Here is a 19,105-nt window from a genome sequence, read left to right on the forward strand (position 1 = left end):
AGGCCTTACCCCTCCCCTATCACTAAGGCTCCTCTGAATCTGTCCAAGGCTCTACTCTCCCACAACTGAGGATCCTCTGCATCTGTCCCAGGCTACAACCCTCACTTTTCCACCACTGAGAATCTTCTGTTTCTCTGAGGACAAGCAGGCTTATATATTCTCACAAGTGGGTGACACCAATCTGCGTCGCCCGGTCCAGCATTTACCACAGCTACATGAGAGCTTTGTGGAGATGAGCTCCACCGCACATGCCCGAGTGCCTTCCCGCCCGCTGGGAGAACGCAGTCTCCTCAGTTCTTCTTTTTCTATGTGAGAAAGTGTTTTTTCTTATCATCTCCTCATGTTGTTCAGTTCGAGAGGGCTATTTTTTCGGTTCTTTTTCGCCCTTTGATTGTATTCCTGTTGTGGGAACCTCCGTTTTGTTCTTCCTTTAATTTCCTTCATTTTTTGCCCGGTTTTAAGTTTTTTGTTTCTTTTTCCGCCGTCATTGGACTGCTTTTAGGCCTCGACTTTGGCCGGGACCTTTTCTTTTTACCATGCCTTGCCCCTTTTTCAGGCACCATCATATCATTTAATTTAGCCAACAAAGTTTTCTCATCCGTGTCCACAAAGATTCCCAGTGGCTTCAATGGCTGAGGGAAGATACGATAGAGGTATATAAAATAATGAGTGGAGTGGAATGAGTAGATATGAATTGCTTGTTTACTCTTTCCAAAAATATTAGGACTAGGGAGCACACAACGAAGCTACAAAGTAGTAAATTATGCTTATGTTCTGATGTAATACTGGGGGGGGGGGGGGGGGGGGGGAAGAGGGATGAAACCAGGGACAGGCATAGATGTGGAGATAATATTTTACTTTTTTGACTGGTAGGGTCCGCTACCACTCCCCCCCCCCCCCCCCCCCCCCCCCCGTGGCTTGCTTGACAGATTCTGGGAGCCCCTTGTCAACGTTCCCATGCAATGAGTGCGGCATAAGTAGACCCAACCCTGAGGAAGACTTATACGGTCTGTGCCAGAACCGGTGGTGGGAAGCGGGGCTGGTGGTTGGGTGGCGGGGATAGTGCTGGGCAGACTTACACGGTCTGTGCCCTGAAAAGGACAGGTACAAATCAAGATAAGGTATGCATAAAAAGTAGCACATATGAGTTTATCTTGTTGGGCAGACTGGATGGACCATGCAGGTCTTTTTCTGCCATCATCTACTATGTAAGTGCTCGGTGCAATCAGACAATCTCTGGGAAAGACACCCATTCTTAGTGTATGCAGTGTCTTGGGCCCAACCATAGTCCAGCTAACTGGGTTCTCTGTCTTTACATGAACAGGACTCAGCTTTCCAGAGAGGCTCAACAAGAGAGGATTTTTACAGCCAATACCGGTTCCTCATTAGAAGCATCGGCATCAATGTCAAGCATCACACCGGCATCGGGAACATCGGTAAGCATGGATGCTACTAGACCCATAGACACTGGGAGCAGTGACACATTGAGTGGGTCTCCACCTGCCTCGAGGCCTCCTGCTGTGCAGGTCCCCTGGGACTGTCCGTTGGACCTGACCCCAAGGCGATGTTTGGATTTGATGTTGTCCTCGTCGGCACCGAGGAGCCTTGGTGACACATTTCACGCAAAACCAAGAAGAATCGTCATTGGTCACCCTCGACACATGATGCCAGGAGCTCCGGGATGTCAAAGGATTCAGCACCTGAGAAGTGTCGGTGCCGGGAGGACCGCTCTCCCTCAATTCAGGAGGTACCAATGCACCTGTCTCCTAACTCCCTGTCGATCCCAGCGGTTCTGCAACCTGTGCCTGAGCCAGCATCCCAGCTTTTCCTGGTGTCGGCCCTTGATCAGCGCATCCGGGCCTTGCTCCCTGAGCTGCTGGATGATCTCATGCAACGGTGTACATCGGCATTGGGGGTGCTTGTGCCTACCTTGCCTCCCATTCAAGCCCCACTTGGCCCTCAGTGAGCGGTATGGCCTCCAACGCTAGTGCAGCATGCAGACCCGGAGTCAACTGCCACCCAAGCTGTAACTCCCTCAATGTCGGTGCAGGAAGCTTCACTAGAGTTGAGATGGAAGTCGACTTCTCAACGCTGCTCTTGAGGACATGGTTCCTTGGCACTGAGGCAGGTTCAGTCTTGACACTCCCATTGGGAGGCACTGTCTGAGAGCAAAAAGCAGCACTCATAGGATTCAGAGGATCCCAGGTACTTTTCCTCGAACGAGTCTTATGGGATTCCCTCTGAACCCTCCCCTCCCCTCCACCTGAAAGGAGAAAGTCTCCTCCTGAGAGCCTTTTATTTCCATCTTTTGTAAAGGAAATGGCTAATGCCATTCCATTTCCTTTGAAGTACAGGATGAGCCTAGGGCCAAGATGCTTGAGGTCCTTGACTACACATCTCCTAAGGAGGCTGTGACTGCACCTCTCCTGAGGTACTCAAGGAAGTCCTCATCAGGAACTGGGAGTCTCCTCTGTTGGTTCCTGTTATGCCCAGGAAGACTGACACCTGGTATCGGCTCCACAGTGTGCCTGGTTTTGATAGGCCTCAGTTGCCTCTTAATTCCATGGTGGTGGAATCCGCTCTCAAAAGAGCCAGGAGTTCCAGGGACTATGCCTCGGTGCCTTCAGGCAGAGAAGCTAGAACCCTGGATTTTTTTGGGAGGAAGATGTACCAGGCTTCAATACTCATTTCCCATATACAATCTTAACAGCCCTTCACAAGTGTTTACTTGCAAAACTCGGTGTGCCAGCTGTCAGACTTTGATGACACACTCCCTCCAGAGCAGGCTGAGCCTTTTTGCCAGTTGGTCAAGCAGCAAAAGGCATGTAGAAAGTTCTTGGCCAGGGGCACTTACGACACTTCTGATATGGCATCCAGGGTCTCTGCTCAAAGTATAGCAATGCGCAGACTCATGGCTGCGTGTTTCTGACTTAGAACATTCTGTTCAGCAGAGGTTGGCTGATGCCCCTTGCCAGGGGGATAACCTTTTTGGAGAGAAGGTTGAAGAGGTCGCTGACCAAATCAAAAAACATACTGATACCATCTCTTCTCTCTCCCACCGTTCACCTTCTGCATCAACCTCCTTAGCTAGGAGGACTTTTGGCAAGCCAAGGAGGAGTTCCCTATTACTATCCTAGGTGTAGGTACAACCCTTCGGCTGGCCAGCCTACTCAGGCTCAGCCCCAGCAATCTCGTTCACGTCAATAGCATGCACCAAAGGCCCCTGCTGCTCCCCAGGCAAAGCAAGGGATGAGCTTTTGACTGGTTCCAGCACAGCATAGCTGCAGTAAAAGTGTCTGTCCCAGACGACTTGCCAGTTGGGGGGAGGCTGAAATTTTTTCACCAACGGTGGCCTCTTATAACCTCTGACCGGTGGGTTCTTCAAATAGTCTATCTCGAATATGCTGTTAATCGGCACCTAAAACCTCCAAACTGCCCACTGAGAGCTCATTCATTCAGGTCTCAGCACAGGCTGGTACTTGCAGAGGAACTCTCCGCCCTTCTGAAGGTCCATGCAGTCGAACCGTTCCACCAGGGGAAGAAGGGCAGGGATTCTATTCCAGGTACTTCTTTGTGCAAAAGTAAGCAGGGGGGATGCATCCCATCCTAGACCTAAGGGCCCTGAACAAATTCCTAGTCCGAGAAAAGCTCAGGATGGTTTCCCTGGGCACCGTTTTCCCAATGATTCAGAGAAACGATTGGCTATGCTGTCTGGACTTAAAGGGTGCATATACTCACATCCCAATGCGTTCAGCCCCCTGGAAGTATCTTTGATTTCGGCTGGGAACACATCACTTTCAGTACCACGTGTTGCCTTTTGGCTTCATGTCAGCTCCCAAGGTCTTCACCAAATGTCTAGCGGTAGTTGCAGCATTGCTATGCAGACTGGGAGGCCATGTGCTCCTGTATCTCAACGACTGGCTGGTGAAGAGCACCTTAGAGGAGGGTGCTCAGGAGTCTATGCGGATGACTATTCAGGTGATCGAGCAACTAGGATTCGTTTAAAACTACCCCAATTCCCATGTCTGCCCTGTCCAGCAATTGGAATTCATAGGAACCCTGCTCGACACACAGAAGGTTCGAATCTACCTTCCGGAGACGAGAGTGGACAATGCTGTCTCACTAGCGTCCAAGGTTTGTGACTCTCAGCAGGTCGCAGCTCGGCAGATGTTGAGATTGTTTGGCCACATGGTTTCCACAGTGTTCACATGAGATCATGTCAGTGGACCCTGGCTTCCAGTGGTATCAAGACACGGGAAGTCTAGAAGATGTCATCCAAGTGTCCCCAGAGCTTGTATGCTCTCTTTAGTGGTGGAACATTCGATCCAATTTGACTCTGGGACTTCCATTTCAAATTCCTCAGACACAAAAAGTGTTGATGATGGATGAATCTCTCCTGGGTTGGGGAGCTCATGTAGATGGGCTTCACACTCAAGGTGCTTGGTCGTCCCAGAAAACAAATCTTCAGATCAATCTCCTGGAGCCTCAGGAGATCTGGAATGCTCTAAAGGCTTTCAGAGATCAGTTCTCTCTCCAAATTGTTCTCACTGAAACAGACAATCAGGTTGACAAGCAGGGGGGCACTGGATCACGCCCTATGTGTCTGTAGGATATCCGGATGTGGCATTGTGTTCGCAAACATGGCATGCTCCTTCAAGCCACTTATCTAGTGGGCACAAACAATATCCTTACCGACAGACCGAGCAGAATAATGCAACTGCACAAGTGGTCTCTCAATATAGGCAGAGCCCGCAAGATCTTCAGATCTTTTTCCCACTCAGATCAACCAGAAGGTTCCTCAGTTCTGTTTCAGGCTTCAGGCCCACGACAGACTAGCGTCAGATGCCTTCTTCCTCTATTGGGGGAGATGTCTTTTGTATGCGTATCCTCCAATACCTCTAGTGGGCAAAACTTTGTTGAAACTCATGCAAGACCACGGAACCATGATACTGATTGTGCCGTACTGGCTGTAGCAGATATGGTTCCCTCTTCTTCTGGAATTATCCTCCGAAGAACCATGGAGATTGGAGTGTTTTCCGACCCTCATCACGCAGAATGAGGGATCACTTCTACATCCCAACCTCCAGTCTCTGGCTCTCACAGCTTGGATGCTGAGAGCCTAGAATTTGCTTCCTTGGGTCTCTCGGAGGCTGTCTCTCATGTCTTGCTGTCTTCCAGGAAAGATTCCACTAAGAGTGTTACTCTTTTAAATGGAGGAGGTTTGCAGTCTGCTGTGAGAGCAAGGCCCTAGATTCCCTTACTTGCCCTACATAGACCCTGCTTGAATACCTTCTACACTTATCAGAGTCTGGTCTCAAGACCAACTCCGTAAGGATTCACCTTAGTGCAATTAGTGCTTATCATCAACGTGTAGAGGGTAAGTCCATCTCTGGACAGCCTCTAGTTGTTCACTTCATGAGAGGTTTGCTTCTGTCAAAGTCCCCTGTCAAACCTCCACCAGTGTCATGGGACCTCAACGTTGTTCTCACCCAGCTGATGAAAGTTCCTTCTGAGCCACTGAATTCCTGCCATCTGAAGTACTTGACCTGGAAGGTAATTTTCTTGGTGGATGTTACTTCAGCTCATAGAGTCAGTGAGCTTCAGGCCTTAGTGGTGGATGCACCTTATACTAAGTTTCATCACAACAGAGTAGTCCTCCGCCTGCACCCTAAGTTCCTTCCAAAAGTGGTGTCAGAGTTCCATCTGAACCACTTGATTGTCTTGCCAACATTCTTTCCCCGACCTCATGCCCATCCTGGCGAAAGCAGCTTGCACACCTTGGACTGCAGGAGCATTGGCTTACTACATGGAGCGGATAAGGCCCCACAGACAGTCTGCTCGTCTTTTTGTTTCTTTTGATCCCAACAGGGGGTGGCCATTGGGAAGCACCTTTTCAATCTGGCTAGCAAATTGCATTTCCTTCACTTATGCCCAGGCTGGGCTGGCCTTGGAGGGTGATGTCACAGCTCATAATGTCAGAGCCATGGCCACGTCGGTAGCCCACTTGAGGTCAACCTCCATTGAAGAAATTTGCAAGGCTGCGACATGCTCTTCAGTCTACACATTCACATCACACTACTGCCTTGAGCAAGATACTTGACGCGCCAGTTGATTCGGGCAGACAGTGTTGCAGAAACTGTTTGAGATCTAGAATCCAACTCCACCTCCTAGGCCTATTTTATTCTGTTCCAGGCTGCACACTCATTCAGATTGCATATAGTTTCAGGTTAATCTGAGTTATGTCCTCGCTAATTGACCAGTGTTTGTTGTTTTTGGTGAGCCTGGATGCTAGGGATATCCCACTTATGAGAATATATAAGCCTGCTTGTCCTCGGAGAAAGTGAAGCTACTTACATGTAGCAGGTATTCTCCGAGGACAGCAGGCTTCATATTCTCACAATCCCTCCCACCTCCCCTTGGCGTTGTCTCCTTTGTTATTTGTACTTTATTTTTAGCTATAGTATTAAATTGAGGAGACTGCGTTCTCACAGGCGGCAGAAAGGCACTTGAACATGTGTAGTGGAGTGCATCTCATGCTCCTCAAAGTTCTCATTTAGCTGTGGTAAATGCCGGACTGGGCAACGCGGATCGGCGTCACCCACTTGTGAGAATATAAAGCCTGCTGTAATCAGAGAATACCTGCTACAGGTAAGTATCCTCGCTATCTCTCACCACTGAGGATCCTCTGTATCTGTCCCCAGGGTCTCTTGAATCTTGATACTTCTGGGAGGCTGTTCCATGAATCCACTACCCTTACTGTAAAGAAATATTTCCTTAAATGAGTTCTTCTCCTTCCTTTTATGAGAAATACAGGCAGCATAGCAGAAAAACCTGACTACACCAACTTACCTGGATTTTAGAGCGGGACCTCAGTGGCTCCTTCTCATTGGGGACGATGCGGATATAGAATATACCAGGCAAAATGAAAATCAGGCTGGGGGCTGTTGTGGCTCCTGTGTGTAATGAGGAAAAGAAAAAGAGGTGAGAACTTGAATACCTGAAAAATAAGCAGTGCCACTCTTAAGAACCTCAGCATTTGTATGAAATCATGAGTTTGTAGGTGGGACATGAATTGACTTTGGCTACAGGTTATATGTAGTAAGTAGCAAGAATAGGACTTCAACTCAGCTCTCCTAGTTCTCAGTCAGCCTTTTCATCTAATAAGCTGGTCACTATCGCACTCAGGTGCCCTGGTGCTTATGGGCTTCTACAAATGAGAACCGCCACATTCTTAACCAAATAAGAGGTCCTGTCATTCGTATGTTTGGAAATCTACAGGCATGATATCCAAAGTGAGTTAACCGGTTAAGAAAGGCTCTTACCCAGTTAACTCAAACTGAGCAGGTCCCCAAGATAATATTCAGTGGCACTGACCCCTCTAACCACTAAAGCCGAAACGACTACTGTGTGGTTGGTTCAGGGGTGGAGTCGGCACTTAACCAGATATGTGCTGATATTCAATTAAGTTAACCAGACAAATAGCATTCTTTTTTTTGGCTGTCTGCACATGCCAGATATTTAATGCCAGTACCAAGATGTGACCTGGCACTGAATATCCAGGTATAATTTTTGCGACAGCATGCAGCATTTAAAAATATGTGATTGCCCCTTGTGAGGCTTTTACTTATTCTCAGTTGAAACATTTCCTTTCCTCCGCTGTCATTAAGGCTAAAATATTGCGGGAGGAATCCAGTGGCGTTCCTAGAGGGGCTGACACCCGGGGCGGATTGCCGATGCACCCTGCCCCCCGGGTGCAGCGACCCCCCCCCCCCCCGGGTGCACGCCACTGGGGGGGGGGGGTGTTCCAGGGCAGAGGGAGCATGGAAACGAACGACGCTGACCGGCGCGCGGCACCCCCCCCCCCCCCCCAGCGGCATGCACCTGGGGCGGACCGCCCCCACCTTGGTACACCACTGGAGGAATCTTTCATTGAATGTGAGGACTCTAAGGGCACAAAGGGTCTTATCACATGCTTGTACATATATCAATGCACGCAAATGTGTCCCCTTTTAGACCATCGTGTGCGTTGGCATTGAGAATTGGGGGTAACCATGGGTGAGGATGACTGGTCTCTCTTGGAGAATGGGTTAATGGAAGTGTCTATGTCAGTCCCCTTCAAGGAGAGTGCAGTTAAAGTACTCTGTAGATGGTATTTGACTCCTGTACATCTTCACCATGTTTCCTAATGTATCTCCTTTGTGCTGGTGTGGGTGTGGTCAACGTGGGACCATGAGCCACATTTGGTGGTCCTGTTTTAAAGTGCGGGCCTTTTGGTAAGCTATACAACACAGATTACAGAGTTGGTTTCTTAGACCTATTAAATGGTCTCCTGAGTATTTCATATTTACTAAGAAACCTCCTGGTCTCACCAAATCTCAGGCATTATTAACTAGGCACGCTATGTCTGCTGCAAGAGTGACTTTGGCTGCCCACTGGAAATCTCCTATGGTTCCCCCTTTGGTTAAATGGTTAAACAAACTTTGGTATATTTGCGAAATGGAAAAGCTTTGGGCAATTCGCTGTCGTACTCTGGCCAAATGGGAAGCTATTTGGGAACCCCTTTTGAGACATTGCTCTTGTTAAGGAGGGGGGGGGGAGGTGAAAGGGGGGGGTTATGTTGTGGGTTTGGGCAGGGGGAGGTGGGTGGGTGGTGGAATTCTTATAAATCCTTAAAAGGTTTGCTGTTATCTACTCTTATTGAGAGTACTTCTCAACGGTCTTAAATGGAGGTAGAGACTAATTAGTCTTGTAGTTTTGTTCTTAGCTATCGGTTGCTGTCAATGCACCTATCCAATCTTGGGCAGCACTGGCATCGGCCAATGGAGATGTGGCATGACTCACCCATAGCTCCAAAGATGTCACGAATGTTGGGTACGAAGATGACCAGCAAGTTGACAACAAAAAGGAGGCAGATGGCGATGACGATGTGCCGGATCCAGTGAAAATCCCTGCCTGGGAAGAGCATCTGCTGGATGGCTCGACGTATCTATCATGCAGGGGTTGAAGGAAAGAAGAGAGTGAGTTACACTGTAGGCAAAGGACACAAATTGTAAACTCAAAAAGAATTTCTTTATAGCTAACCTTCACAAGGTCATCCACAGGTTTTGTTTTGTGTATGGCAGGGGTTTTCAACCTAGTCGAACTCTAATATAATCACTCGTCAGTTGTAAATTGCCTTTACCTCTAAAGGTATATTCTTTATCAAAGGAGAAACCCTCAGAAACCTGATGGATTTGAAAATCCTAGGTTTACACCAGCACCAATGAGATGCCTAATGTGAAGTTTCTATCATCGGGAAAACTCCTTGTTGTTGCTATTTTTATCAGCCAAGTGCTAGTATTGTTACTGTTTGGCGCTGAGGCATAGAGCTTATAAATACAGAGGTCAATAAGGAAATATTAGTCCAAAGCAAAGCTCAAGAGTAGAGCTTTTTGGAAGACAATTTGAGCTTTTTGAAAGATAACTGATAAAGAATATACCTTTAGAAGTAAAGGCAATTTACAACTGGCGAGTGATTATATTAGAGTTTGTATAGATTTACCTGATTTACCACTGGTCATATCTACATTATTTTGTTGAGTTTTCAACCTAGTCCTTGGGGAACACCCAGCCAGTCGGGGTTTTCAGGATATTCCCACTGAATTCAATGAGGATATCCTGAGAACCCCGACTGTCTGAGTGTGCCTCGAGGACTGGGTAGAAAACCTCTTGTACGGTTTAAGACAAATTAAATGCAGTTGAACTTGGGTCTTACGTAAAAGAATTTCATTTAATGTAATTTCTGGGTTTGTATTCTGCAATCTAAGGATGTGATCCCTGTCCAGAATGGATTCCAATAACATTGATACAGACACCTGAATTCACACCCTATCCAAAAGCAATTTGAGAATACTGCATGCAATAAAAGAAAATACAAAAACTCCCAAAATATACAGCCACTGTGTTAAGGCAATCAAAGACATTTCTAGCTCGGTGACATCCGTAAGAATGGACATTTTGTGCTCCAAACCTGATGTGTTTATCCCTACTGCTTGCCCATTGTCTGTCTTCTGTGCAAGAGGTACTATAACCATAGCAAAAAGCAAAGGAGACAATGTACCTTGCCTTAATTTAAAGGCTTTCAAATATCCCCCAACAAGCCAGGGTTTTTAAAAAATAAAAATCCAGACCTAGTTCACAAATCTGGGTCCCAACCTTTCCCTCTCTAGGGTCCTAGGGCCTGATGCACAAAGCTTACCGTGCTAGCAACATCCAATTTAGACCGGTTCTAGCTAGTTTAGCAATCACATTATTCAATGAGTAATGCACAAAGGGGTTCTGAATCAATCTTACTGTTTGCGGTAGCAGCCAACGATAATCCTATGCAAATGTATTTACAATGAGCTGATTAGTATTGAAATGAGCATTCTGAGCAATGCACAAAAAGTAGCTCCTACCTTTAATGTGCAAAATTTTCTGGGCGATCTGAAGCTGTCAATGACGGCGACTTCTCGGCAGAGCAGTCTGCTGTCATATTTTCATAGTATTTGCACATATGTGTTAAATATGCCATGTGCGTGTGTCCCACCCGTAACAGTACTGTGAAAAAGTTGTCATGGAACACAAAAAAAAAAAAAAAGGCTGAGGCATGTTGTGGGTTGTGGAGACACATCCACGGCACCCATAGTTGGGAAAAAAAGCTATACACGGCTTTCAAACATACACACATAAACAATAAACCTCCCTAAGGGTGTGAAAGTTGTCGTGGAACTCTACAAAAATTAACTGTAAAAATGTATTCATGGAACTAAAAAAAAAAAAAGGCTGAGGCACATTGCGGAGGTACATCCACTGCACACGCATTGTAGCTTTTCTTCTTGGGCCTGCGTATAGCATATTTATTTATTTATTTATTTATTTTATTGCATTTGTATCCCACATTTTCCCACCTTTTTGCGGGCTCAGTGTGGCTTACAATACATTATGAATGATGGAAATACATTTTGTTACAATTCGGTTATGGATTACATTGTGAAGAGTTATACAAGACAAAAATCAAAGTATCGTTAAGGAATATATCAATGGAAAAGAACGTTGAAACATTGGAAGGAAACAACGAGGAGCTAAAGGGCAATATATAATAACAAAAAACATATGGTATTCATTTTTTTTTTTTTTGTGAGTAGAGGTGTGAGTGTGGTGAGGTGCATCAACGCTTAATGAGTGACTGCACTTTCCCTACTGAGCTGCTTGCTGAAATTGTGTGCAGCTTATTTGCATGTGATTTCCTTTGAGCATTGCTCGCCATTTCGAAATTGGTAACTTCAACCGTGGACCTAAACGAATGCTGTTTTTAATGGCAACTTTTGAGCATCGGCCCCCTAATCATAAAAGACCAATAGACCCTAGCAAAGGCCTTCTCCATGATAATAATATTAAGGGTGGTGATGGTGGTGGGGGGAGAGGGGGTGCTGCCCTTTGAGCCCTCCAGATGGTATTTATAGCTCATTTGGGAACAGGTTCAGTAAGGGTAGTGTGGCTCACTTCCAGATGGTGTTTAATACACACCTTATATTATCATAAAAACACAATTCCCATGCTATTTAGCCCCTGTGTGAGAAAACATTAGTGTTACCAGCAACAGCAGAACCTTCAACTACTGATAAGCAAAGCATGACGCCCTTTTTCAGCTCAAGTATGCTTACCTTTAACCCCCTTCCCCCACGAAAACATACATATCCTGATCTCCTCCCCAATACAAACAACATCCTTTGTGTATAGCATTATAAAATTTCCACCTTGTGTTACTCTTCTTCCTTTCTGGGGCACATACCGGGAAGAGGACAACAGGCACGGTGAGAGTGACGGCGACCAGGACAGCCACTCGTACACCCAGGATGAGCTTGTCCAGGGGATCCACCTTGCTGTAAGTGTGCAACATCTCTGCCTCCACATTACCTGACAGGGCATGTAAACAACTAGAATCAGACCAGCACCAACACTGTTTAAAACAAAACCTTGGGACAGAGTCAGTACGCTTACCCAGTGGATGAATGTCTAAAGATGACACCTTTCTTGATGAATAAGGCCCTTTCCTTAAGGGAAACTGAAATTCTTTTAACAAATCCATTTTTTGTATGACATAAACAGGAGTTGTCTAAAGGGATTATTACACTGGGACTTTCAGAACACATGCCTCATCTCTGCCTCTCTCCAGTAATGGAGTGAGAAAATGACCAAGGTTCAAGGAGTTACTGAAAATCGGCAATCTTCATATACTGGACAGAAGTGAGTAATTGGGGTTTTTTCTAGAAATTTCTCCCATCCCTCACCTCCCAGGGTGTCTGGAACAGAATCCACTCCATCATGGTACTTACCATAAAAGGTGAGATATCCAAAGATGGCAGTCAACAGATACATGATAAACATGGCCAGGATAGAGATATTGCCAACATTCTGCATTCGCTTTTTGGTGGCACTACCGAGAAAAAGAAAAGAGGCAGAGTTATAGAAGGGAGGGGCCTGGGGCTCAGCTGCACCCCACCAGCCTGGCGCAACGCAGTACCAGTGGAGTTTCAAGAGGCAGATGAATGATTCTGGATGAGCGCACATAGGCTGAGTGTGCTGGAATCCACACAAACCCAACTGGAACGGTGCCTAGGCTGAAGGGGAAAGATCCAGAAACCACAAATCTGGGAATCCAGAAACTATGGACAAAAGCTGCCAGAGGTGAAATCAATGAGCACAGTAAGTAAACCGGCCTATATGAGGATGGCAGCAATCTTCAGAAGGGCTGAGGCTGAACTTGACATGGGTTAGAGCAGTGTTTCGCAACTACAGGCCATGGTATACTGGTGTGCTTTCAGACGTAATCAGGTGGGTCACAGAAGCAATGTCACACTACTTGAAGCTCAGGTCCAGACCAGCACATAGACTTTGCTCTCAGCACCTCACAGTAGCGAGAGACACCAGCAGTGGCACTTTCAGAGCACATTTGCAGCTATTCCTACCTCACTCTCCTAACTAGATACACCCTGAGCCTTTGAGTGTGGGAATTAACAGGCAACATGTAGGACATGGATGACCAAGCTCTGCTTTGTGCAACACACATATATATTCTACACAGCATCTCTCCCCTTGAGCTGTCTCCTTTGCATCCTCCCAGCCTCCAGTGAATCCTCTTCCATATCCGCACTGCCAATGGCAATGAAGGACCAGCCTGATTACTTGGTATTTCATAAAAGACTGAAAGCTCTCCTGTTTGAGAGGTTCCTCTGCACTGATGGAGTTTAGATTGCAACTGGCCATCAATGGTCTATATTTGATATTTTGTTTAAGGCTTTGTAAAGTCTGTTGTTTATTTACTATTAGCCACATTGAACTCCAGTATGTTCGGAATAACGTGGAGTATAAATGTCTAAATAAATAAATAAATCTGTGGAGGCTGGTGTGCTTTTTTTTTTTTTTTTGTTACACTTGTACCCTGCGCTTTTCCACTCATGGCAGGCTCAATGCGGCTTACATGGGGCAATGGAGGGTTAAGTGACTTGCCCAGAGTCACAAGGAGCTGCCTGAAGTGGGAATTGAACTCAGTTCCTCAGTTCCCCAGGACCAAAGTCCACCATCCTAACCACTAGGCCACTCCTCCAGTTTGGAAATGATAGCTATGCCCCAAACTGAAAAAGGTTCGGAAACACTGGGCTAGAAATTACCATGACACTGCAGCTGAGGTCTCAGCCCACAACCAAATGTGAATCTGTAACCCCAACACCTCGGTTTTGCAGTTTTCTGAGAGGTGGCGTGAGGAGCAAAACACATTTGAAGAGTTTCTGCTGGGGGAACTTCAACAAAATTCATTGGAGAAATAAATGTGAAATGATCCAGCTTTTTGCTGCATTACTGATTCTCATTGGCTTTACTCTTGAATGAGGAAGGCCAGGGTGCCTTCAGGTAGGGAGAGAGCCAGACCAGGAAAGAGACATGGATAGGTCATTCCAGACAGAAGGGTTTGGCCAGTTTGCAAATCAGCATTTTGCTATCACTTATATGTGTGCCTCAGAGGAGGAGCAAAAGCCCCTGGAGAAAATCTGAAAAATACACGTCAGGGGAGAGGGCTTGGGATAGCGGAAGGATAAAGAGAAAGAAAGGCAGAAAAGTAGGGATGGGGTAAGGTCCTTGGAATGTGGTTCTAGGTACAGCATCTTACCTGCGTAGTTCAGTGTAGATGGGCAGAACCTCAGGGTGGCAGACGAAGGCGAATGCCAGAATGGGAATGGTATATGCTGTCTGGTATGCAAAGATAAAAGACATTAGATATCAAGCAAAGCACTATCACAGTTCAAAAACGAGACATCATAACACAAACAAGACAATGTCAAATTACAAGGGTTGGGCTTAGTTCATCAGAAAGGCTTGTCAGACCATCAGCTCATCACAAGGCGCCCATGCTAAAATATGGCTATCGATAACATTAAAGCAACTACTGTCCACTCCACGAAGAGCTCCAGTGTAAAGATTCACAGCAGTGAATCGAGGACAGGCACATACAAGTAAATCTTGTCCACCTAGTAGCCGAGAGTGGATGAGGTAACAGCTCTTGTGATAGGCACACTGCTGTCTGTGAAAGAGAGCCCTCCTCCCTGACATGGTGCGCTGTTTTTGTGATGAAGTCTCTTCAAATGTAGAGACCGTCCTTTACTGCATCTTTCAATTAATCCCGTAGTGATGGTATCAAGACTTGAGACCTGGATCAAAGGATCACACACACAGAGCGGGAGATTCCAACTGCAGCACAGCGAGCTAAAACGACTCCCCTGAGATCACACTCAGAGGGGCAAATGCAGAAAGATTATGTACAGAGGGGCCAATGCAGAAAGCTTGTGTTAAAGAGTTGTGATGGCCTAATTCTTGCTCGCTGACGCAGAAAGCAAACTAGATCCGCACAGAGCTTATGTACTACTCAGGGAGAGTACACTGGATGCATGTGTATGAGGTTTTGCGCTAAGGGCAGCTAATGCTGTGCACACGTCTGAACAAAACAAAAAGTATTGGCACACAGCTGTGCATGTGCTGTAATGTTATCCTGCACTTGTATCAACACATTCTGTGCACAAAATTGTTGTGATGCTAATATTTCTGTGCAGAACAACATTACAGCACATGTGCAGATCAGTGCTGCCCTTAACGCAGAACCCTTGTATACCTTCTCAACGCTTATTCTTCAGATGTTCTGCATCAGGGTGGAAAAGTTAAGAGCCTCATTACCATTGATTTTAATATGCTGTGTGCTGGTGTCTAACGCAAGGTTTTGCACAGTGCTAACTTCTATGTAAAGCTCTTTTCTGCACTGTGCACCCAGAAAACCTCCTTGGTATGTATTTTCTATGAGAAAGGTGGTATATCAACATTTATGAAATAAATTACATAAAATTCTGCACAGACATCATGCTAACCGTGCGCTTCCATCTGTGCCACCTTTCTGCATCTTCCCCAAAGAGTCAGTGAGAGCCAGGGAATAGAGTTTAGGCCCAGGAAGATAAGGGGCTCATTTTCAAAGCACTTCGACTTACAAAGTTCCATAGGTTACTAAAGGCCCTGTTTACAAAGGGGCGCTAACGTTTTTAGCGTGCGCTAACCATGTAGATGCCCATAGGAATATTATGGGCATCTACATGGTTAGCTTGCGCTAATTTTTAGTGTGCACTAAAAACGCTAGCACGCCATTGTAAACAGGGCCCTAAGAGGCTCATTTTCAAAAGAGAACAACATCTGCATTTGGATGTTTTTCTCACATAAACATCCAAATTGGTATTTTCAAAACCAATTTTTAGATGTTTTTCTATGAAGTCCATCAGAAGTGCGATCAGATCACAAGGGGGTGTGTCAGGGGCGTGCTAAGGGCAGGATCTGGGCATTCAGCCATAATGGAACAAAAAAAAAACCCAACCCCATTCAGGACTAAAACTAAGACGTTTTGAGCTAAATCTGTTTTTATAACGAATAAAGCACAAAAAGGTGCCCTAAATGAACAGATGACCACTGGAGGGAATCAGGGATGACCGCCCCTTACTCCCCCAGTGGTCACTAACCCCCTCCCACCCCCCAAAAAATGTGATTAAAAACATTACTTGCCAGCCTCAAATGTTAATGTTATACTCGGGTCCATAACAGCAGCATGCAGGACCCTGGAGTAGTCTAGTGGTGGGTGCAGTGCACTGTAGACAGGTGGACCCAGCTCATACATCTGTTACACTTGTGGAGGAAACTGTGAGCCCTCCAAAACTCACCAGAAATTACCCACATAAAGATGCCCCCTTCACCCATAAGGGCTATGGTAGTGGTGTTCAGTTGGAGGTAGTGGGTTTTGGGGGGCTCAGCACACAAGCTAAGGGAACAATTGTGAGATGTGTACCTGGGAGCATTTTATGAAGTCCACTGCAGTGCCCCCTAGGGTGCCCTACTGCTTTCCTGGGATGTCTGGGGGACCAGTCTACTAAAAATGCTGGCTCCTCCCACATCCTAATGGCTTGATTTTGTGCATTTTGCACTTGGACATTTTTTTTTTTTTTTTTTAAATGGACCAAAAAGCAAAACGTCCAAATCACAAAACCTTGTTCAAAACAGTATTTTCAAAAAAACCCCCAAAGATAAATATTTTTCTTTTTTGAAAATGACCTTCTTTTCTATTCAGATTTTGGACATTGTTTGCAAAACGTCCAAAGTCGGACACAGACATCATACCGAAAATGCCCCTTCACATAACTTTAAGTCCAAGTGCTTTGAAAATACACCTCAAAGTGACTCCCCTGTGCAGAATCAGTGACAGAGCTGGGATTAGGCACAGGGAGATAAAGGGGTCCTTTTACAAAGCTGCAGTAAAAATTGCCCTGTGGTAGTGTGGGCAAATCTTTTAGGCCCGTAGGCGCAGAGGTTGAATTTCACTATTGAACATGTAGGCCATTTTGCGACTAAAAAGGTCAAAGTTATACATTTATCTGCTACAAATTAAAAAAAAAAACAACCAAAAACACATACGTACAGTCATGCAGTCAGTACTGCTACTGACCGTGTAAATGCTAACTGAAAAGATTTGTGAGGGCAGTAGCAGCTCTGGCTCACCTCTGTTCTTCTATCTGCCTAGCAATGGCTGACTGACAGAGGCAAAAACATGCCAGCACACCTGAGGACACTAGTTGGCAATGGCTAGATTAGTACATCTCAGGATGCCCTGTGCAAAATACTTGGGCTGTATGCCTTAATCTGGCCTTGTGCATGCAGAGAACAGATGGAGCAGTCAGAGTCCCAGTGTGCTCCATTAATTACACAAAGTCACATCTGGCTAATCCCCTGGCAAAGCCATCTCTCCCTCACCTGGGAGTTGATGGTAAAGATTTTGATCGTGCATACATCTTCCTCTTCCTCCTCTTCAAAGGTGTTGTTTTGTCCGTTGTAGTATACCTGATGCTCATTGTATAGGGTCTCATTCAGGGGGCAGGAAATATGGAATTTCTTGTACATCACCTGTCAGTGCAAAAAAAAAAAAAACAACAACTTTGTGATAAACGTGGAAAAGGAGAGTGTCACCCATAGAACTCCAGTTGACTGTAAGAGTCCCACAACCTGTCACATCCACTTGTGGGGCTAGGATCCTATACCTGATATTGGAAGGAGACATTAGGTCTTATCCGATAATTTTCTTTTCATTAGTCCTTCCCACTATTCCAAAACTTGTGGGACAGTTGTGTCCAAAAACCAGCAGATAAAGATAGAGAATTGAAAACTGAGCTGGGACATCTCTCTCTTGGCATCCAGTTCAACTCCTCAGTATTTACATACACAAGCAATAAGGAGAAACACAGAATAAACACAACAAACTTAAACAACTCGCTAACCTAACATTAACCAGACGAGCAAACATGTGTGGACCTCTCTCATCTCTGGACAACTTGTAGAGAACAAGAGATATGAAGGAAGCACAAGAGATATGTAAGGTGACAGTTGTTATTTGACCCATTTCTTTGCACCAACTAAACATGTCAGAAACCTTGGGCGGGCCTCTGGAATAGTGGGAATGACTAATGGAAAGAAAATGATTAGGTAAGTCCTAATTTCTCCTTCCATTGCGTAGCTTCCCGCTATTCCAGAACATGTAGGATGATTAAAAGCAATTCCTAAAGTGGGTGGAATCCTGGCACCGCTGCCTTGAGGACCGAAGCCCCAAAACCGTCTTCCAAGCAGGCCTGTACTGCTTGGCAAAAGTATGAAGCGTTGACCATGTCGCCACCTTACAAATATCCGCTGGAGACAGTAAGGTAGTCTCCGCCCAAGATGTTGCTGTACACCTCATAGAATGAGCCCACAAGGCCTGAGGAGCATGCTTTCTTGTAAGCAAATAAGCTGATGCCATAGTCTCCTTGAGCCATCTAGCAATTGTGTGCTTGGAAGCCATGAGGCCAAGCCTCTGCTTACCAAAACGCACAAAAAGTGTCCGATTTGCAAAATTCAATCATGACTTCCAGTTATCTATTGAGGACTCTATATGCATTGAGAAGCTTCAAAGAAGAATACTGAGCCTCTTTACCCTCTCTGTGAAAGGACAGAAGCTCCACAGATTGATTGAGATGAAATGCTGATACCACTTTCAGAAGATAAGAAGGAGCCCTGCACAAGCAGACCCCTGCTTCCAAAAAGCGGAGAAAGGGATCTCGACAAGAGAGAGCCCGAAGCTCCAAAAATCTAAATGCGGATGCAACAGCCACCAAGAAAGTTGTCTTTAGTGTAAGATCTTTCAAGGAGGCCTTCAGAAGTGGCTCAAAAGGAGGCCTATGAAGAGCCCGAAGGACTAAATTAAGGTTACACTCTGGACATGGTGTACGAAATGGAGGCCGCAAGTGGTCCCATCCCTGCAAGAATCGAATGACATTTGGGTGAGCTGCAAGAGATGTCTTCTGTAGTCATCCCCTAAAACAGGCCAAAGCTGCAACTTGATCTTTTAGAGAACTTAAAACCAATCCTTTCTGAAGACCCGCCAGGAGAAATGATTGTGCACAATCTGAGCAGAGAAGGGAGAAAGTCTGCACTCAGAACACCAGCCTTCAAACATCCTCCACACCCTCGCATATGCCAT

The 19,105-nt window shown here is 45.8% G+C and overlaps 1 protein-coding gene across 4 annotated transcripts in view; it reads right to left on the reverse strand.

Moving 5' to 3' along the window:
* The window catches only part of SLC38A5 (solute carrier family 38 member 5), a 181,322-nt gene that overhangs the window by 3,905 nt on the left and 158,312 nt on the right, over window positions 1-19,105 (reverse strand). For all 4 annotated transcript variants that reach the window (XM_030193955.1, XM_030193957.1, XM_030193954.1 and 1 more), the window contains 6 exons: window positions 17,350-17,499; window positions 14,186-14,265; window positions 12,357-12,457; window positions 11,813-11,937; window positions 8,842-8,986; window positions 6,850-6,953 (listed from right to left, as the gene is read on the reverse strand). In XM_030193955.1, coding sequence (XP_030049815.1) covers window positions 6,850-6,953; window positions 8,842-8,986; window positions 11,813-11,937; window positions 12,357-12,457; window positions 14,186-14,265; window positions 17,350-17,499 — 705 coding nt within the window. The remainder of the gene's footprint in view (window positions 1-6,849; window positions 6,954-8,841; window positions 8,987-11,812; window positions 11,938-12,356; window positions 12,458-14,185; window positions 14,266-17,349; window positions 17,500-19,105) is intronic.

This window comes from Microcaecilia unicolor, chromosome 2 (genome assembly GCF_901765095.1).
Source record: "Microcaecilia unicolor chromosome 2, aMicUni1.1, whole genome shotgun sequence".
Taxonomy (NCBI): Eukaryota; Metazoa; Chordata; class Amphibia; order Gymnophiona; family Siphonopidae; genus Microcaecilia; species Microcaecilia unicolor.